The sequence below is a fragment of the Lepisosteus oculatus genome, chromosome 15 (genome assembly GCF_040954835.1).
Source record: "Lepisosteus oculatus isolate fLepOcu1 chromosome 15, fLepOcu1.hap2, whole genome shotgun sequence".
Lineage (NCBI taxonomy): Eukaryota > Metazoa > Chordata > Actinopteri > Semionotiformes > Lepisosteidae > Lepisosteus > Lepisosteus oculatus.
This window is the reverse complement of record NC_090710.1, coordinates 27597608-27614637: the sequence shown is the minus strand read 5'-3', so window position 1 is coordinate 27614637 and position 17030 is coordinate 27597608. Positions and strand designations below refer to the sequence as shown.

Here is a 17030-nt window from a genome sequence, read left to right as displayed (position 1 = left end):
TTGTCTATTTGCATTCTATGAAAACACCAAAACCCCTTTCACTCGTACAGTATGTGTACCACAGATGTTAATGTTTTAAACCTTCTGGTGACATTAAACTGCTTAGTTAACAGTCATGCCTGAAAGTTTGTGCATAATCTGAGATTTGTTTGTTTTTTAACCACAAAATGCATATTTAATCAGAATTGCAAAGGAACAAGTAATAGGTTTATTCCATGCTGAAAAAAAGAAGAAAGAGAACACAACGTTTCGGCTGTGGAGCCTTCTTCAGGTGTGAAGGCTCCACAGCCGAAACGTTGTGTTCTCTTTCTTCTTTTTTCAGCATGGAATAAACCTATTACTTGTTCCTTTGCAGCCTACGCATGCTGACGCAGCTACCCACCTGAACTTTAATCAGAATTGGTCACTTCCTAATTAAAATAAAGTATAATTATCCACCAATTTGAGTGTTTTGAAAGAAAATGTCCATGCAGCAAAATAATACACCCAGTATACAGAAATTGTGCAGGTGCAAAAATAAGTAAAGGTAAAGCAGGATCAGGTGGGTCAATGACAGAGTGTTTGTCAACCAGTCAACCAAGATAACCAATGAAATTGAAGATCTGAAATGACGTGTTAGGGAGGAACAAACATAAGTAATTTCAAGAAAGCAGGTCAGTTACTCTTCCTATGAGTCTAGCATCATGCCTCGAACTAAGGAAACATCAGCAGAACTGAGGAAAAAAGTAGTGGATGCTCATCAATCTGGGCAGGGTTATAAAGCCATTTCAAGAAGATTCTGACTCCATAAATCCACTGCTAGGCAAACAGTATACAAGTGGAGGGCATTTAAAACAATGGCAACCCTGCCAGGAAGTGGACATCCTCCTAAACTTTCACCCAGGGCCACAAGGAGAACAATAAAAGAGGTAAAGGGTGATCCTAAAATAACTTCCAGAGATCTACAACCCTCCCTAGCTGCCTCTGGAGTAGTGGTGCATAGCTCAACAATAAGAAGAACCCTGAACAAAAATGCCGTCTATGTTCAAGAAGAAGCCTCTTCTGTCAAAAAAGAACAAAGCTGCCCATCTGAAGTTTGCCAGAGACCACCTGGACAAGCCTGAAGAGTTCTGGAAATCTGTTCTCTTCGACAGATGAGTCCAAAATTGAAATATCAGGGCATAACAAGCACACCCTACCACCAACAAAACCTTATCCCTACTGTCAAGCATGGTGGTGGGAGTGTCCTTGAATTGGGGCGGTTTTTGGCCATGGGCAACGTGACATCTTTGAGGGCATCATGAATTCTGAGGAATATCAAGGGATTCTTGAGAAGAATGTCAGGCCATCAGTTCGAAAACTCAAGCTGGGCACAAAGTGGATGTTTCAACAAGAAAACGATCCTAAACATTTAAGTTAGTCCACTAAAGAATGGCTTAGGAAGAAGAGGTTCTGTGTCTGGAATGGCCAAGCCAAATGGCCTGACCTGAATCCTATTGAATTGCTGTGGCAGGACCTGTAGAGGGCAAGACATCCTTCAAACCTCACAGAACTGGTGGAGTTTTATAAAGAGGAGTAGGAAAAAATCCCTCCAGCAAGATGTCAGAGACTGATGATTGGTTATAGGAGGCAACTGTGTGAAGTTATTGGTGCTAAAGGAGGTGCCACAAGTTATTGACTGTTTATTTACTTTTGCACACAATAATATCTGGTGATTTGTTAAGTATCACAGTCTAATAATCTATGAGTTTGAATCCCTTTTTATGTGTCAGAAGTCTTTATTTAGGATATTCATTCTATATATTCATTAAGAGTTCAGGTTCATATAATATCTAATCTAATGACCAGCTTGAAGGGTTCACAAACTTTCAAGCATGACAGTACATATCCTATAAACCTGAGTATTTGTGAAAGAGGAAGAATATCAAAAACCAAGAATAAATGCTTCCCAAATTGTTACATGGCAAGAATACATGACCTGCCTTCACTGTTCCAAAGTGTATAAACAAGTTGAAAATCATGTCTTGCCTGCCCATAACACATACCGTTCAACTAAGTACAATTAAATATTTATAAAATATTTCAGTGTCAAATCCCATGACTTTCAAATGATACATATTTCATTGCCCAAGGTCAAAAAGCAGTTAGCAAAATGTATTCTTTGCCTCAAAATAATTAATGCTAAAACAAAATTATATATATAAATATATTGTAAACTCCCACTGCTGCAGGATTTTATGAAAATTCATAAGAGTCACAAGAGAATATTAATAGAAGTGTTTCAAAACAACTTCTTTCATACAGTCAGGTGTCTTAGTCTTTAACTGATGTTTCATAACATATCATCCTAGAGTAAACTTCCAAATCCAACAATACATTTTGGTTAAATGTCATTATTTAAAACTCAGAGTTCCATAAATTACTGATTTTTTTAGCTTTGAATACAAAATACATTTGTTAAATACCTTTTTCTTCTTGGTATCTACACAATCTTGTACCATTATGACATAGCTAATTATAAAAAAAGATTAAGCAAGGGTCAAATATAAAGAGGTACTGTTGAATAAAATCTGGCAGATGCTTGACAATTCATCACTTTTCAGTACAGCTATGACGTACACTGACACTGTGGAAACCTGCCCAAAAGAAAACAGCACTTACATTCAGCAGATCCAGTACAGCAGTACTTGGCACAATTCAGAGGGCAAATACAGCATCATGGCATTTCTCATGACACTACCTCAAAATATAGCTACTAAATGTGTCAACCTGAAATAATGATTGTACAAGACAGAACTGTATACTTTGTTCTATAAATCATAATTAGGGGAGATGAATGTCAAAAACAGTTCATACACCAGATCAAACACTATATTCTTGAGGAAAGTGATATTTTTTTCATTGTTTTCAGTGAATGAAAACAGGCTGCTAATTTATGAAATCAAGCAAAGAAAGTGAGAGCATTACCAAGCTAACTTTGTAAGGCAGTGCTGTGCATTTTTGGTCCTGCAGAGACCCCACTGTCTTGTGGTTTTCATTCCATTTACGATCTCTACTGCCAATTGTAAACCGCAAGTAAAATAATAATTTGACTGAATAGGTCTTCTTAATAACTGCTAACTCTTAAAACATTGTACAGTTTTCTTATATTTTTTTTACATTCTAGCAGGAAAATGTAGACAAAGGTTCCCGGGGCCTGTGGGTAGGAAATGTTTTATTAATTAGTACATTTATGCCTTCTTTTTAACTAAGTTACATACTGCATAACTAATGTTTTTGTTTGCATTCATTAATGCAGTGATCCTCTTCTCCAGTTCTATGGAGTTCTCTACATACTCTTGTGTCTTGCAACAGAGCGCCAAAGCCTTCAGAATCAACTTGTTGTTGGTAAACCTTAAATTGGGCTGCCTTACCTTGATATGTTTCGCAAACAGTTTCAGAACTTTAGCATTCCCTTTGAAGGTTGTAAGCTGCCTGCAGGAAAAATGGTAATTGAGGGATTATTACAGGAAATAATGTGAGAGAGAAAAAGAGACAGACACACGTCTTCAGAAGCACAACCCATATGCTCTTGTGCGATGTGGTGGCTCTGTGGCTAAGGATCTGCGCCTGTGGCTGGAAGGTTGCCGGTTCGTATCCCGTGGCCAGCAGAGGAATCCTACTCCGTTGGGCCCCTGACCAAGGCCCTTAACCCCAGCTGCTCCAGGGGCCCCGTATAAATGGCTGACCCTGCGCTCTGACCCCAAGCTTCTCTCCCTGTCTATGTGTCTCATGGAGAAGCAGGCTGGGGTATGTGAAAAGACAAATTCCTAATACAAGAAATTGTATATGGCCAATAAAGTGATCTATCTCCTTTTCTGGCTGATGTCCAAGGGGTTTGTAATAAGATGAGATAAATAGATGAGATAAAAGTAGGGGTTATCACACAGGTCATCCAGCTCTTGTCCTGGACAGCCACAGTACAGTAGGTCATGGAATAATCACCTTGCAGGATTTGTCTGGGTCACAAATGACTAACTGAGTTAATTACTTGCTAAAATAATCAAGAATATTTTACACAATCTGCTGTATTATGGCTCGTCGGGGACACATTAGGCCTCCTGTAAACTCTAGACAGGACAACCAAATTAAGCATTAAAGCACTGCACATGCTATCTACAATTACATCCATGCCAACTCTAGACAGAGTAATGGTACATCATAATAAAGGACATGTACTGTAGTTACTGTATATTGTCTTAACATATGGAGATATGCACCCTATTGCTTGGTGTTTCACCTACTGTAGCATAACTGGCCATGTTTACTTGATACTGATTTATGAAATCCAAAGCTATCTGATTCATGAGATTACACTTGTGTATGGAGGCCTGAATGAGTCCCCTTAAAGCTTCGATGTTCAATGTAAAAAATGCAGAAGACCAGTGTGTAAAAAGATAACTTTCACTCACTTGATAAGTTCCAAGGTGCGATGGGCGGAACTACAGACAACAAGCACAATCACGGACTTCTTCTCTGTGTGTTGCTTACAAAGCTTTGCCCATTTTGGGCAGACTGAAAAACAAAACCCAACAGCGGCTCAGGGAACAGAGTGGAACGAAAAAGAGGGCATTTCAACATACAACACGAAACATAAATGATAATGAGCTCAATCCTCAATCCTACATTTGGAACAAAATTTAAATAATTATATTCATATACTGTAGGGCTTTCATCCCTAAAGATCTCAAAAGTTTTTACAAAAAGTTAACTCACGGCAGCCCCTCTACATTAGAAACCCCACTACATTGCAGATCAGAGGGAGAAGTGAGGCAGTTTGTTCACTAGCTGAAATCTTAGGCAGACCAGACTGTGCAAGACCAGAAGGGACTCTGGCTAAGGTTCTGCGCCTGTGGCTGGAAGACTGCCGGTTCAAATCTCGCGGCTGGCAGAGGAATCCTACTCCGTTGGGCCCCTGAGCAAGGCCCTTAACCCCAACTGCTCCAGGGGTGCCATATAAATGGCTGACCATGCGCTCTGACTCCAGGCTTCTCTCTCCCTGTCTGTGTGCCTGTGTGTCTCATGGAGAGCGAGCTGGGCATGCGAAAAGACAAATTCCTAATGCAAGAAATTACATATGGCTAATTAAGTGATCTCTACACTTTATAGACACTAAAGAGCTATGAGAAGGACAGTATATTTTATATTCTTTGCAAGAACAGGATTCACCTGTACAACCAACAACAAAACAGTATGGACCAGTTCTTAACTTTCTATGAAGTTATCGTTTAGAAAACTCTCACACAGTAGGTTGTTTATGCTAGGTCGTACATGATATCAGGATTCCACTGTTCCACTGTTTTCCACTGTTTGAGGAACTCAAGGAAAACAAAAGATGAGTGATCAGTAGGTGTTCAAACAATTAGTTCTAGAGGACAGTAACTTACTGAAGTTGTACATTTCAGTACCCAACTGTGGTATTAAGCAACATAAGCTACTTACTTTGTTTACTTCTAAACTTAAATTCACAAAAGCCAGTTTAGTAATCTATTTAAAAGTCCCACATAACCCAAGAGTGGCTAAGAAGCACAACTACAAATCAAATTAGATTCGTACACTGTATGGGGTAACATATAAGATGTAACATATAATGTACATAATAACGTTATTTTTATTTAACCAGGAGGGATACAGAGATGCTCTCAAACTTGTTTTGTACACAAGTTGTATATAACACTTTGGAAAATTAGTAACCTTGCATTAGTTTGTTTAAAGAATTATACAGTAATCAGATGGACAAAATGTGAGCATACTGTAATTAATGGCCACATAAAATAATGTAGAAAAAGAACACTGAAATATGTCATCCTAGGCTTCTAAACCAAGGTATAGTAACACACCCTTCCTGTCTTAGAGATGTCTATAATAAAAACACAGTGGAATTATGTTTGCCAAATGTTCTCAAATCCCTGACATGTAAATACAGAGTACATGCACTCCACTTACTTTCTTTGAGAAATGATGAAAGGCTGTGGGTTAGGTCATTGCTTGGGAGGAAACAAGAATCTAAAATGAAGACAGCAGAGGGAAAAAAAGCAGTCGGTCATTTGTAATTTTATATTGAAGAAACCCATCCATCTACGTGGCAGAGAATACAATGTTCTGTATGATATTCACCCATTCCTGGCAGGATAGGTATGTTCATTTTATAGTTGTTTTCTATAGGTTTGTAATACAAGCAAGCAAAGACAGATGCACAGAATCTTGAAGGCTTTTTGAAATCATGAAGTGCTAAAAAGATCATCCTAACGGACTTGGTGTTGGGCTGGGCAGGTCGTTGTCAGAGTGTGTGATTCACTGAAGTTCATGCTGGGAGCGCCAAGCTGAGACACAGCACAGACTCTTGTCTGGGTCGCACCTGGCAGCTTGAGCTCCTCCATCTCAATGGCGGAGCGGCTGTCGGAATACTGCTCCTCAATAAGTCTCCACAGGTCGGCTGGACAGCCTGGTTTGGGGGTTGTAGAAGCCAGAACTTGTGTGATCTTCTAGAAAATGAACAAATTACATTCAGTTTTAAAACTAAGCAGTAAATCCAGTACCTGTTGAATAAAGCAATAACGGTAGGACCACTGAGAGATGAATTTTTACCATAAGGGCTGAATAAAAAAACAAAACATTTCCTTCCTTGTTCCCACTGGGGAAAACAGAGGTTATTCTTTTTCTTGAAATGGTCTAGATTATGGTAAAGTATTCATTTACAGTACTACCTGATGGAGGCCTTCTCTTTGCTAGATGATTCTGTTTTTCATTGAGTATTGGATTGTTAATCTGTGATTATCACTCTGATCATCAGTTTGATTTGATCTAATCCTCACTTTTTTGTATTGCAATATAATCATGCACTAGTGAAGGGACTGCAAATGGATGTCGACATTACAGTTGAACTACAAAATGCACAGAAATAAGCATAAAAATGAAGAAATTAAACAGAAGACATCTGAGAGATTTTGCTCCCTGAGTAAGATGCCCTTCTCCGCCAGCAGGTGTCACTGCTGAAAGTGGGAAGTGAGTTCAGTCTCTGCATCACCTTCTTTTTCCTTCTGGATTTCTTAGAGACCTTTTCTTCAACATCAGTTGTCTTCTGAGCAACAAAGCACTCGGTCTGTAGGTAGTGAGGACAAGACATTATTCTTTCCCAGTGGATACCATGATATCTCTTTCTCTTTTATTCTAATGTGAGGCATAAAATAATTGCATACGGGGATGAGGACTTTGCCAATAAGAATATTAATGCATCTGCGCTACACATCGTACAGCTTACATCTGTTTTCTTCTTCTTTGCCTTTGCTGGCTTCACACTTTGGCTCTTTCTCTTCTTTGTTTCACTCTTTTCAGGGGTCTTCACTTCAGCCTTGTCTGCTTCATCTTCAGAAGGACCTGATAAACAGAGACAGCACAGCAATGCTCTCGTCGGGTATTCTTTTTAATCTGGGCATCACAGACAAAAGTAAAATATCAGCCCAAAAGGCTTTCAACCTGACAGACTGATACTTCTGAAATAATATTGAGATACATTTAGGAAAATATTAGTTTCTGGGATTGGTGATTCTGAAGCACCCTAATATCGCATTTTCATTAAAACTATGCTTTCTATGCCTCGATTTAAAAAAAAAATGTTATATGCATTTTACCCTGTTCACTGTAGCCAGTATTTCTTAGTTTTGCTTTGTTGAATGTTCAGCAACTCTGCACTATTACAAACCCTGTACTGGGTATTTAATTAACCACATGGTGATCTGATATAGCTATGAAAGCATGTGAAAAATGGCTGTTTGTATTTGACTAAAGAAAGTAATACATGTTCTTCTTTGTGGTTAAGTTGGTGAACAGATTTTGTGTCCCCTACACAGATAACGTCTTTCACCAGGAACATTTTATACTGCAAGTACCAATATTCAGGTTTCCTAACTTTTCATGGTTTATATTTTCACTTCTATCATTCTCTTTCCATCAAATTGCAAAGTAGTTTTTTGTGAATATTTGAATAAAACACCACCTTCTATCTTCTAAATACAAAATAAAGAAAATAGTGATCATTTTTAACAAGCAGAGTACTGCTAGTTTAACCTCTGTTGCATTTCCTAACACAAGGCTGAGAATACATCAGGCTTCTAAGTAGAACGCTAAGCAAATGCTGTATCAGCTGCTTCTCTTAGCACAGAACCCACATTGCTGAGATGGTGTGCATGGAACAAATAGCCAAGCGAAATTAACAGCTATCTTTAAACCCCCTAACACATGTTGGCCCATCCTGGGTTAGAAGGTGCACTATAATGCTAAATCATAAATACTTCTCTTTTTAACAGGTTAATGGGTGCAGTGGAAAAGCATAAAATTGGGTTAATGCCACCACCCCAGGAGGAAAAGAAAAGTAGTTTGACCTTGAGTCTATTATTCTCCTTCACCTGTTCTGTGAAATGCTCTTATTTTTAAAATATGCTTATTCCGTGATTCATATAGTTGGATATCTACTGTAATAATTCTAACAGAGAACAGGGAACTCATAGCTTCCGGTCATGACAATGATAAGCCTTTTTTTAATTGAAAATTCAAGACCTACAGTAAACTTCAATGTATAACCTCTGATGCTGCTAATTGTTAACAAAACTTAGTTACATTTTGAACATTTTTTACTATATAAAAGCAGCAAAAATAAAACTAAAGCATGATCACAAAGTCTTTAGATTTATGATTCTTTGAAATATTATGATAACATGCAGTCAGTACATACCAGCTCAGCCATTCAGATTTAGATATTCACATTACATTAAAATTTGACCTAGGATTATTTTAACATCAGTTGCAGCGTAGTCAGTGTATTTAACAGGCACATCTGAATAAACATTTTTACTCATCTGAATAAATTAAAGTGCTTCTCCAACTCCTATTTTCAGTCTGGACACAATGCAAATTCCTTAAAAAACTAAGTATTCTCACAGTTCCATTTTGATTGCAATGTGCTTGGGCAATAAACTAAGAAAAGGTAATCACTGTAAAGAACAGGTGAATACTAATACACTGAACATTTTAGTGAAAAATATAATAGGAGATGAAGGATACAAATACACCACTTGTGTCTGCAACTAAATGTTGTTCTTAACATTCTTGTAGTGAAACCAGATATCTTCTAATAAGTTCCTGTGGGACAGGAGAGACAAAAGATCTGTAGCTGATACCCACCACTGGCTCACTGTGGACTCGAGACAGACTGCTAAGGAAGATCAGTAGGGTGAAGAAAACCTTTGTGCATAATTTTTTTATCTGGACTTCATACGAGTGCACTGGATAGGTTTTAGAGGAAAAGAAAAATGGAGAGAAAAATAGGAAAGCAATAAAAAATTAAATAATTTAGAAGATTAAAAATTGCAGCATAGGGAAAGTGTGTGAAGTGCAAACACATTTAAAATTCCAAAACTAGAAAGACACCTCCAAGGGCATATCCAAAGAAAACATGAGTTTGAAATGCTGACTGCAAAAAGCTGCTAAAAACTAGTGAAGACGTTGAAGTTTTAAGGGGAAAGTTGGAGCAAATTTTGTACTGGTGTAAAAAAAACCCACACACTTTCTGTTGTACATGTTCTTCCCAAAAGCCTTATGCAAAACCTCTGTTTTATTTTATATGACAAGGAGTTCTGTAAAAAAGGACAGCCAATGGTTTTGACCGGGTTTTGGAACAAATACAGCTGTTCAGCGTTGCCTAGACTGCCCTGTATGTTGGATAGCAGAACACACCTGCCAAACATAACCCGAGCTCGACCCAGGCTTTGTTATACATACAAGCAGGAAGACACATGCACCTCCAGTTTTTAATTCTTATCTCAGACACCGAAAGTAATACTCAGGCCTTTCTCCATCACAGCACCCCATCAGTTCCCATACATGCTCTGCAATGTTTGTTCCTGATTCAGCTCTGGTTTCAAGCTGTGCCCTAAGCCTGTGGCACGTTGATACACGATCTTATTCTAGATGTTTTTGCCTACTGCTGAATTACTAATGCAGGTGAAGGTACAGTAGGATCATGAATCAAGACTGGCCAGGAATAGAAGGAATCTCTCCAGTGGCGATGAATGATGGGCAGGTGGAAACTCCTAACCCTGCACATTTAAATAACGCAAACTGTGATCTGTCACTCAAGGTTAATTCTGTGATGGTTGAGATTAGTGTTAGGTTACTTCTAAGAGAAGTTCGGTCTGCTAATGGCTGCCACATCTCCAAACCTCCACAGGCTGAATACAAAGCTTTTTTAAAACTAAAATCAAAAGGGGGGCAATGAGTATAAAGAAAATCAGTGCATTAATGTTAGAATTCATAGAAAATCTCCACAAAGTCATAAAATACTGCATAGGTTAATTGACCAATAGGAAACTGCTATGTACTGAATTTGTATGAATATTAATTTAATATCAAGAACGGGCTGGTTTCTGTCTGAATTCTGCTTTTTGCACACTTTCATATAGAGAGAGAGGCTTAAGAACATAATAATACAGATGAAATGGAAATGAAAGATGGTCCCTTTCGTCCACCTGCTAGTTAGAAGTTTACTGATTCAAAGCTCTCATCCAGCCACTTCCTCTTGAAGGAAACCAGACTAGTGGCTTCAACCACATGGCTAGGTGGCCTACTTTATACTTCCACAGCCTTCTGACTACAGACGGGCATTTCCACACAGCTTCCACGAGTGTCCACTGGCTCCTACGTCATTGTTCACTCCAAAGAGGTCGTCTTTATCAACGCCTCTGAGAATCCTGAATATTCGTATCAGGTACCGTCGTCGTTTTCTCTGTTCAGGGCTAAAAAGGTTCGGTTCCTTCAGTCTGTCAGTATAGAACATTTGTTTAAGTCCCAGAATGAATCTGGTGGACTGACTGCCGATTACAGCACAATCTTTTTGTAATATGGTGATCAAATTTGTACACAATATTTTAAATGGGGGCATTCCTTGATCTGAATCCACAGTTTTGACTCTACGACCTAACATTTTGGTTGCCTTTTTATTGATTCCCATCATTGTCTTGAAATGACTGGTCAATATAAACACCTAAACATAAAAATATTATTTTTTACTAACTAGGTCAGTTGCCCATTCTGTCCATGATTTATATTTGTAATACCTTGTTACAAGGTATTCTCTGCAGTAAATTGAACAAACCTGCCTTGATGGACTGATGTGGAATAGAAATTCACAGGCAGGAAAAGGGATCAGCCGATTGACCAGGTGCTTAATTGGGACATTCCTTAGGAGTAGCAGCAGTCAGTAAAACAGCAGTCAGGTGTGGAGAGCTGTGTCTAAGCTTCTGCAGTTCAGGGAGGGAGAGTGTTAGTTGTATCCTGAATTGTAGAGAGTTTAGATTAGTATAGGAGTGTGCCCACTGGCAATCCTAGGTCCATTTCAGGTTTGGAAAGTCAGAAAGAGATAATGAAGACTTGCAAGGATATTTCCTAGTTATGGGATTTAGTAAAGAGAGATGCATTTAGTAGTTTGTTTTGTGTGTACTGTATTCCTGGATGCATTTGACTTCTCTGTAGTCTTAACTGTATAGTAGATCAGTGGGATTTATAGCTGGGAACTGGGAACCAGGGGGTAAGGTGTGCCAGCAGGTCTCGGAAGAGACAGATAATGTGTATCTTCCAGTGTAGGGAAGACTGGCAGTGGAGGGGTGAGCCCAGTTCAGTGTGCCAGGAGGTCCCAGAATAGGAATGGGACAGGTTTCCTCCAGGTAAAGGAAAGACTGGCCGTGGATGGGTGAGTCTGGCTGAGTGTGCCAAGGGCTCCAGGGAATGAAAGTGATGAGTTTATATCGGCACAGGAGAGAAGTGGAGGAGTTGGGAGTTAATCCGGAATTTCTGTGTTTCATCTCTTGGAGTGGAATAGAGCGCTGAAGAGCTGTTCCACATGAGAAGATCTTTTGGGAATGAATACCTCTGTGAAGGACTTTTTCGGAGAAGCCTGCTCAGTCCCGAAAGGGGACCATCTGTACATATCAGGAGCTAAAAGCCAACAGTGGCAGATCACTGATCTCCAACATGCCCTTTTATTTTTGGCTAATCCTTGTAATTGAGTATCATCTGCTAACTTGACTAGTCTACTAATAACACTGACATTAACTGACACATGATGAAGGCTCCAAAGCTGATACGTTGTTTCTTTTCAGCATGGAATAAACCCTTACTTGTTCTTAATGACATTAACTATAGCAGAATATAGCTCGTTGATAAAAATTAGGAAGAGCAGTGGTCCTTGTACAGATACCTGTGGTACTACAGTGATTATGTCACCTCAGTTTGAACATTCTGACAGTATCAGCTACAATACATGTGCCCAGTTATTTCTACAGTACTTGGTTTATCTTGTCACATGAAGACAAACTTAAAAACAGAAACGTTCATAAAAGTCAACTGAACACTAAGGTTATTAATCCTAAAATATAAATATTTGTGGACTGTAAACTAACGTCCCTTTGTACAGCATCACATTTTTAAAGAGGATGCAGCTGCACTACAGTATTATTAATTACTGTAACTGCTTGGACTTAAGCCCACCGGAAAAAATGCAGACTCTGCAAATGTTCTACAATGACTAATCGATCAATACCTTCTTTGGCTACATTGATGGTGCACAATATACTCCTTCACAGCCCCACAATAACTCCACTTCATCTGCTCAGAAGTGGAGAGTAACCAAAGAAGGCTCCATCTCATTTTCTACACAAAAGATGAAAACAGACCAATGGACCACTTACTGATATTAATATTAGAATGGACGAAAACAGATATATCTCAGAGAGAGATGCTTATTTAAAACCTGCAGGTATGATTTGAAAAGACACAATTATGTAAAGAGACCATCTTGAGTCAGGTCTTGAAGCCAGAAACTGGTTATAATTCACGAGCAATGAAATACAGGAAGGAAACAGTATGGTAACAAAAGAGTAAACATTACCTTGTCATTCCTGGAATCTCAAGTATGTCTGGCATTCAACAGTTATCCGTTGCAACACTTCCTAATAGCTAAGCATGGAATACAGTGGATCTTGACTGCACAATCTGACCAAGACGACATCATGATACGAAATGTTCAAAAAATCAATTCTGCAATTTAATCAGTACATCCATTTTCTAACTGCTTCATCCAATTCAGGGTCACAGAAGAGCTGAAGCCTATCCTGGCAAGTAACATATGAAGCAACTTCATCTAACACTGAATTTCTTCTTGTGTTAATTATTTCTGCACTGTAGATGTTTTTGTATATAAATGATAATTATTATGTGAAGAGATGCAGAGAATGACCACTACATCACAGAATATCATGTCAATTGCTGCAGGAAAAACACAATGACTACTACACAATGTCATAACCTGTAATTAAATTCATTCAAAATCCTTAATTATAATTTATTTAGAAATAAGAGTAATCTGTTTTACTGAGTAAAAAGTAAGGTGCTTTCACGCAAAAATGTAAGCTTGCATTCAATAGCTGAGGAAATGTTTTCTTAAAATTATGCATACCCACTGTTTCAATAATGTCTTCAAATAAACATAAATTCTTAAATGGTCACTTTGACAAATGTTAACAAAATCCAGCCAACACAAATAATAAAAACTTAAATTAACATAAAGAAATCTACTTTAGCCTGACATCCCATGTTATAAAATGTCATATAATGCAGCATCCTTTGTGTTTCCTGTAACTTTCTAGGTTACCAATTTTAATTCATGCATGTTATTAATTTATTATGGATATGTGTAGAAATACTTATTCTTCTTAAAATCTATTTTAATCTGTAAAATGACTTCAGACTAACACGTGTTAACATCACATCCTGTACTCCCCTTCACAAATTAGAAAAACGTTTTACGTCTCAAGACTTTTTTTTTTACAAAATATTTTTTCCAACCTATAATGGAAGACAACAATATTGAGGAAATATCCACACATGAAATGTTAACTGTCTACCTTCTCGGAAGAATATGCACTTGCATGTAATGGCTAAAGTTAAGACTTAAATTTACATTTTGGCAATGATGAGGCTTGGGAGGAACAACATGATACAGTATGGAGGTCCTGTGTTACTGTTTGGTTGAAAAGGACAGCAGGTGCTACTGACAGCGGGGTCTGTGTGATATCTCCATAACAACCAGAGACACAGTGGAAGTAAACTAAGAGGCTTTAAAAAATCATCCATAGCTCAGCATGACAACTTAAACGGTTTCTTTTCAATCCTGGGAGGGATTAACACAAATGTTCTTGTTTCCTAAGAATGTACAGTATATTTTAAGCAGAGCTAGGCAACAACTGGCAATTAGAAAATGGTATATGAAGGCACAGCATTGTCATCTCTATTCTTTTACCACTTAGCGGGACTTTTGTGTATTTGTCAATGTGAAATAAACGTCTCAAGCATCCAATTGCAGAGAGAGTTTTGGCAGTCTTTTATTTACTGAATTAATGACTGTGTAAGACGTGAGAAATGTTTAGTTCGGCTTTGTCTGCAATTTGATTTAAGATAATGCAGCTGTTGTGGTATTAAGAGGAAAGTTTTGAAAGATATTACTTTTGCTGCTGAAAGTTTAGCCAAGATTCTGTCCCAGACAAGGGCAATGGCGTCCTATGGGAAATTCAGACTAATTACCATTGCACTTGCTCAAAAAGCCTAATGTATGAAAAATATAGCCTCATGGCTTGGAATTATATCCCCTTGAATTTATAAGTCATTACAGATCCCAGGAAACATTTTAAAAAGTTTTTTTTTACATGCCATCTTAAATATATGGCATGATTTTGTTTTTGGTTAAAACAGATGACAGAGATGAAATGTGTCAAAGATTAATTTACATCCTTTCATTCCGTGTCTGGTTACAATCTGAGCCAGTTTTGTTTTCTGGGCCACACTGACGCTACCTCAAGTAGGAAAATCGGCACACTCGCACCCAGGATATCATAACAGTCTTGATTCTGTTCGGTGTTTGAGAATACAGACAGAAGCAGCCTTCCACTGTATGGGGACTTGTGTAGCTGGCACATACTGCTCATTTATACCCACTTGGAACTATTTAAACATGTTGCAACTATTTTTGTAGTGACCTTCACTGTCTTTCAACAAAGCTGTTATTCAACTAAACCCCATAAACAGCAGGTGAACTTAAACCCCATCCATGGCCCTACTAAATTTTAGACAATAGAAAGGAGCACTGTGTTATTATTTGTTAGGTCAGTATTTGGTTTCACTTTTCGGTCCAGCTTTGCAGCCACCTTCATGTTTCCCACTAGGATATTTTTCACTCATTTCAATGAAAGAATACACGAACGGCTTAATACTGTACATAAAAGATTGATCCACCAGACAGTCAGACATAATCCTCCCGTTGAGGGTGATTATGATGTTAAAGTGGGAATGGAATGTAAATCATGAAAATCCTACAGTGTGAAAATCACAATTTAAATTTTAAAGTCAACTGTAGCATGCTAAGTTCTTAGCAGCTCCTTTTGTCTTTCAGTCAGATCTCATTACAGTGGATGGGCCAACAAGGCAGCCTCTTAAAAAACAACAAAGGTCTCAACCTCTTTGGTATGAACTTTGCTGTCCTTTTTCTGGCTGTTGTCCCCACGTTCACCTTTAAATGGCTTAGACAAGTTGTGATGAGAGCAAGCTGTCACAATAGCCAGATATTTGACTTGTTACAAAGATGTCATACAAAAGTCAGCATCAGGGAGAATCTGAGCAAATTCTTTATCCTAATCAGATACCTCCTGTCTGACTACATTGGAATCCATCATCCCTATTGGAATAAACATTGTTCTCAACTTGAAGTGATGTAATCTTACATCTGCTGAAGATATTGCATATTAGGCTGAATTAGTAATAGCAGCTATGACGATAACCGCCAAGGGAGACCACTTTCAAAATAAAACCTACTGTGTTCATTCAGAATTCAAAGAGGCTGCAAAAATGCAAACATGGTGTCCGTCTTCCAAAGGTATTTCTAAGATTGCAGTTAGAATCAAAGTTAATCAAAAAGAGTAATTAAGTTAATCAGCATTATGTAATCAAGTCCAAAGTTCACATGAGCCCTGAAAAACAGTTGTATTAAAACATTCCAAGAACAACTTATTTTTACTGCACCTACTGTCACCTCCTCACAAAGTCAGTCTGACCATCGTAAAAATTCAGACAGCATTTCTGTACTTCTTGCCATCAGCAAAACAGGTGAGCAAAGACAAAGAAATACCCTACAGATATACCTCCCCATTTCACACAGATGGTAGTGGCACTCCCCCTCTGAAATACCATGGCAGTGTCTGATAGTATGTGTATCTCTCTCTCTCCGCCACTGCACTGAGAGTGCCCCCGGACCCGCAGAGGTCAGGATCCCGACAGGGCCATCTGGTCCTGGGAGCGGAGAGTGGCGAGGAGAGGAGGGTGGGATAAATTTAGAAGACTGCAAGACTTCTGCGTGCCAGGCTGACTTCACTGCTCTGCTGTCCTCTGCAGCTCTGTGTCACAGCAGGGATCGAACTCCCCTCCTCCCCATCCTTCTAGCTGTGTGTCGCTCTCCCCCTTCCTCCAGGCTCACAATCAGAAGGAATCAGTCAAATATCCAGAGCCCCCCCTGACCCCCTCCCTTGCATCACTCTTATTGGGATATCACCATTGGAATCAGCAAGCAAAGGAAACGGAGGATACTGAAACCATACAATTGGATAACAATTCTTCCTTTTGCTTGAGATGAAACACTCACAGCAACAGCAGCAGCAGCAGCAGCAGCAGTGACTGCAAGAACCAGAATTTGTATGCAACACAGCATTCCCTAAGGTAGGCTTGCCTTTGGAGATCCGTAGGTTATTCTCTTCCTGCATGGGGTCAGAGTGCTGTGGTGGCTTGAAATACACTGCACTTCTGAAAAGGGGGTTGACTTTTATAATCTTGCACCACCTTGAAGGCGATTGTGTTCTAAACTAGTAAGAAAAGTGAGACACAGAGGACTGGTGAATCTGGTTGTTTGTGCTGCGACA

At 38.7% G+C, this 17030-nt stretch overlaps 2 protein-coding genes across 6 annotated transcripts in view; one reads left to right on the top strand and one right to left on the bottom strand.

Annotated features, from left to right (window-relative positions):
* Positions 1–17030, bottom strand: part of cmss1 (cms1 ribosomal small subunit homolog) — a 133475-nt gene that overhangs the window by 3960 nt on the left and 112485 nt on the right. For 3 of the 5 annotated variants that reach the window (XM_069178861.1, XM_069178859.1, XM_069178863.1), the window contains 6 exons: positions 7280–7395; positions 7046–7120; positions 6377–6503; positions 5965–6024; positions 4431–4533; positions 3393–3453 (listed from right to left, as the gene is read on the bottom strand). In XM_069178861.1, coding sequence (XP_069034962.1) covers positions 3393–3453; positions 4431–4533; positions 5965–6024; positions 6377–6503; positions 7046–7120; positions 7280–7395 — 542 coding nt within the window. Of the gene's footprint in view, positions 1–3392; positions 3454–4430; positions 4534–5964; positions 6025–6376; positions 6504–7045; positions 7121–7279; positions 7396–16259; positions 16362–17030 lie in introns of those variants that run through there. The other 2 variants (XM_069178862.1, XM_069178860.1) reach the window with 2 other exon arrangements.
* Positions 16376–17030, top strand: part of filip1l (filamin A interacting protein 1-like) — a 110510-nt gene continuing 109855 nt past the window's right edge. The window contains exon 1 of the mRNA XM_006639180.3: positions 16376–16830. The gene's annotated coding sequence lies outside the window, so the exon portion shown is untranslated. The remainder of the gene's footprint in view (positions 16831–17030) is intronic.